We start from the raw sequence: 4,230 nt of genomic DNA, 5'->3' as shown, positions 1-4,230 counted from the left end.
TGTTTGAAGACTTGATGAGTAGTACTAATTAAGTAAAAAATTAAAGTGTAGACTATATACGAACTGCAGAACAACGAATGCTAAAAGAATTGAGAACAATAACTTCTCTACTTCCTCTCCTAATTTCAGCAATGACCCTCACCTTGTTTGCGAGGGTAAAAGCTAATATGATACAAGTATTTTGTTTGGCTTTTTTTCTTAAAATACATGTTTCGTGCTTGTTTTGATTCTTCTATGAACAGGAGGAACTTTGTAATATGCTGGCATTGTTGTAGGAAAGAACATTTGTCTAACTCCTTCAGCTTTAATAATCGGGAATATGATTCCTGATGCACTCTGGAAAATGAAAACCAAAAGAATAGTTAGCAATTCATGTTTTTGTTGTTTGTACTATGACTAATGTAACAAGCTTGCTGATGAGACAGTACTAGGAAAATAAGTAACATACCAAGATTAATCTAGCCCCCAACCACATCCGTTTGGGCGTCGGGAATGGAAACATTAAGCGGCCGACTCCATATATAGCCACAGCAAAGAAATGTAGAAACAGGATGATTGGACAAGGTTTAAGACCTGAGAGTAGAGATATTGGTCCATTTGAACAGATGCCTCCAAGGCTCAAATAGTCAAAACATGCTTCACGCATTTCCTGTCTTGCGGGGTCAGGCGATGCACAGAACACCTTGTAAAGGGCACCGGCCAATGTGTTTATGGTAGATGACACAGGCTGCAATGAAAATTAACCAATTCCATTACACACATATTCACATGGATGATAATTATATATATGACGTGTTATATTGTCAGATCGAACAACATAACATGTCAGACTGTCTTATAAGTGAAAATTTTCTTTTACATATCGAGAAGGTTGATACATACCTTGCGGAGTGTGTAGAATGATTCGAGATAATCGCACAAAGCAGGTGCATCGTTGAAATCACTTAGGGGTCTTAGAAGATCCCTTAGAAGAACAATGTCGGAAAGAGCCACAGTCATTCCTCCTCCAGTTAAAGGATGTCTCATGTTGAAAGCATCCCCCAATAAAATAGCACCAGGAGTGGGCTGAGGAGCAGCCGGCATGCTTTTGTTTTGCATTGTTCTGATGATTCCTTTATCAACCGCTGCTAGAAACGCCTTTAAGAGCTGATGGGGAACCTGAAACAGCACATTCCTCAGATTAGTCCCTTTAAATCGAAATGACAGGAAATTGAAACATAATAAAGTCAAGCAAAATAATAGACACCTGAGGAGCCACGACAGTTTTCAAATAATGAGCCATTTCGCCATTAGCTACTGAAGGTACTTTTGTGCCGGGAACATCTACCAAACAACGAACCTCGGTACTACTGATAGGATAAAACAGGATGGGTGAAGGATCTCCCAGAATCACATGTCCATGATTTGCATGAGGAAGCTCACAGTTCTCCAAGATCAACCCGACGAAGCAGGACGGGTTTTCAATCTACAGTATTTAGACAAGTTAGTCTTGTTGGTCTCATTAAAGTGCAAACACTTCCATTTTAATATAAAAGAAATGCTCGAGTTTCTAAAGATCGAATAAAATACATTCGGAGTAGAGATAGAGCGACGCAGATTTGAAAAGCATCCATCGCACACTATTGTTAGCGGAGCATATGTTCTCATCTCCTCTCCGGCCTTGTTCTTGTACATCACTCCTTTGATGGTGCCCTTTTCTTCAATTAGTGTTGTCACTGTTCCTTGTTCCAATTTCACACTGCAGAGAAAAAAGTAATTGACACATGAGTAAGGGGTACAAAAGAAATTACTTCGAAAAAGATTATCTTCTAATCATACTCCACAGGAAAATGGGAATTCACGTACTTGGAAAGAGTTGCAGCCCTTTCGCGCATTCTTTGGATGAAACGCCCGTTGTGAAAACTTCTGCCGGCGATGTCAGAGCTATATGTTTCCAAGGGATATGATAGTTTTGTATCATTGCCATTTTTGTAAAGAGCATAACCAAACACTTTCTGAGCATCAATGGACTCATTAGCACAATCTTCAAGACCTAATTCAATCAATTTGAGATAGCCTCCAGGCTGTAATAGTTCACCCACAATTCTGTCTGGCTCACTTAAGTCTCTTTCAATCACATGTACACGTCGTCCTTCCTATATTTAACAAGAAGAAAAACTCATGATTAACTCAAAAGGCCACATAATTACGACTTCGATCAACGCCAGGATAAGATCTGAATGCTTAATTAGCAAGCCTTCTCAATGTTCTAGGACAATTACAAACGGACGGAAACCAAACTTTAAAGTGTGAACAAGATTACAACTGTATAGACTGCATTATTGTAATTATTAGCACCCACTAGAGCCGAATAAAAAATGACAAAAGCAAAGAAATTAGCTTTCACAATGTCATCTATTGACTGAAGCCTTATATGTACAAGGAAAGAAAGGGTGGGTTTGAAATGCTAATTGGTTTTTTGGATAAACAATAGAATGATCTACCCTAAGTTCGATTAAGTTATGGGGAGGGGGATCCAAACTTAGGTGCAGAGGGGGTGTACATTGCTTTAGTCAACTTGGCTAGGCTCGTATCCACTGGATATAATATGCTAATTAGTTTACTCAGCTCTTACATAAATGTTAGTGAGAAAGATTTAAAAGCGAGTTTTGGGCGCAATATTTATGATAAGGACCATTACTTTTTTTTGTTCTTCTTTAAAACGATGCTTCAAGTATTTTTAAGTATGAAGGCGAGTTTTGAAGGATTCATTCATAGGATTAAGTAAAAAATAAATAAATCGTTCAGAAATAAAAAGTCAGAAAAACACAGCTTCAAGTTTTGACGCGTAACTAAGTTACTGAGGAAAATAGAGTTAAAAAAGTAGCAACAAAACTAAAGAACTTACTATTCAACATTTATATTTCATCTTTTAAAAAAAAATAGAGAACTTTGGAACTCCGAAAAGAGATTATTAAGATCAAGAGAGACTCTATAAATAGAGAGAGAAATAATGATCACCTTTCCAAGAGTGTAAGCAAGAGCAGCACCAGCAACTCCGGCACCAACAATGACAACGTCGGTACTTTTCTCAATCTCCGGTGCCAAACAAACACCGTTTTCCGACACAATTGCAACGTCCCTCTTATTTTCGCTCAAAGTATTGTTTATGATCACAAAGAAAACCGAACCCAACAGAGAAACCAAGACACCAGCAAGAACATACTCGTAAACCATCTTAATCTAATTAATATCTGCTTTAGTTTCTTTAATTTCGCTGTAATTTGTGATTTGTGAATGTAAAGTGCTTAATGCTTATGGTTGTTATGAAACTTGAATGCGTTTATATAGAGAGAGAATTGTTGTTGGGGAAAGTTTGAAGCTTCTGTGTAGGCGCCTACCATGACTGCTTTGTTGAGACGTACGTGGGAATAAGATATCAGAAATAATTAATTATACATATACACAATATAAAAGAGGTTCATGCATGATTAGTAGTCATTCTTTTGTTTTTTAGTTTTGCCAAGTACATAGATATAGTGCTTCTTTTGAACGTGTGGTCGAATAAGTCGTTCTTGGTATGGAGAGTGGGGACGCGGGGGGAAGTTCGGTCAGTTCATCAGTGTGGATTGACCGTGGACTGTGGAGCAACACTTTGTCAAATTAAGTACACTCGCTATTAAATATGTATCATGACTTTTTGTTTCTTTTATTTGTAGAATTACTTTTTCTCATTTTTAAAGTATCGGATAAGTTAGGAATGAGTAAAATTAAAAAAAAAAAGAACCCGTTTCGATTAAACTTTTTACTATTTGTGGGATCGTGAAAATTCTAGAATCGGATGGGTTAGAATACAAGTTTTTCCTTGGTCCGATCATGGACTAACTAGACTCGGTTAGGTTGGGTCGTACAAACGGACCAACAGTGCACCACAGCATGTGGGGCTCCGAAATGGTAGGCAAGGCCCGCAGGTCTTGTCGAGAATGATCATACTTGATTCGCAAGATACGAAATTTATTTCAACGATCTAGTTTCAATTGAATATCATAATAAGATTACAAAATAATAAAAATATTATTAAATAACAAGAATGCTGAAACGGCTACAAATTAATAACTATATCTTAACTAACTTATTAAAATAAACTAATACAAGCACTACTATATATAGTGAAAACTAAAGCAAAACCCTAATTCTTAATGGGCAAAAAACTCTAATATCATTAGCCCACAAGAAAACCATAAATGATAA

The 4,230-nt window shown here is 37.0% G+C and overlaps 1 protein-coding gene across 1 annotated transcript; it reads right to left on the bottom strand.

The window, feature by feature from the left end:
- Positions 1-3,491, bottom strand: LOC103420510 (squalene monooxygenase SE1-like). The gene is made up of 7 exons (XM_008358571.4): positions 3,001-3,491; positions 1,846-2,135; positions 1,570-1,738; positions 1,247-1,465; positions 883-1,158; positions 449-727; positions 1-336 (listed from the first exon to the last, which is right to left on the bottom strand). The coding sequence occupies exons 1-7, from the start codon at positions 3,214-3,216 to the stop codon at positions 199-201; spliced, it is 1,587 nt and encodes a 528-aa protein (XP_008356793.1). The 5' UTR covers positions 3,217-3,491; the 3' UTR covers positions 1-198.
- Positions 3,492-4,230: the final 739 nt, after the last annotated feature.

This window comes from Malus domestica, chromosome 07 (assembly GCF_042453785.1).
Source record: "Malus domestica chromosome 07, GDT2T_hap1".
NCBI lineage: Eukaryota > Viridiplantae > Streptophyta > Magnoliopsida > Rosales > Rosaceae > Malus > Malus domestica.
This window is presented reverse-complemented; position numbering and strand designations above follow the sequence as displayed.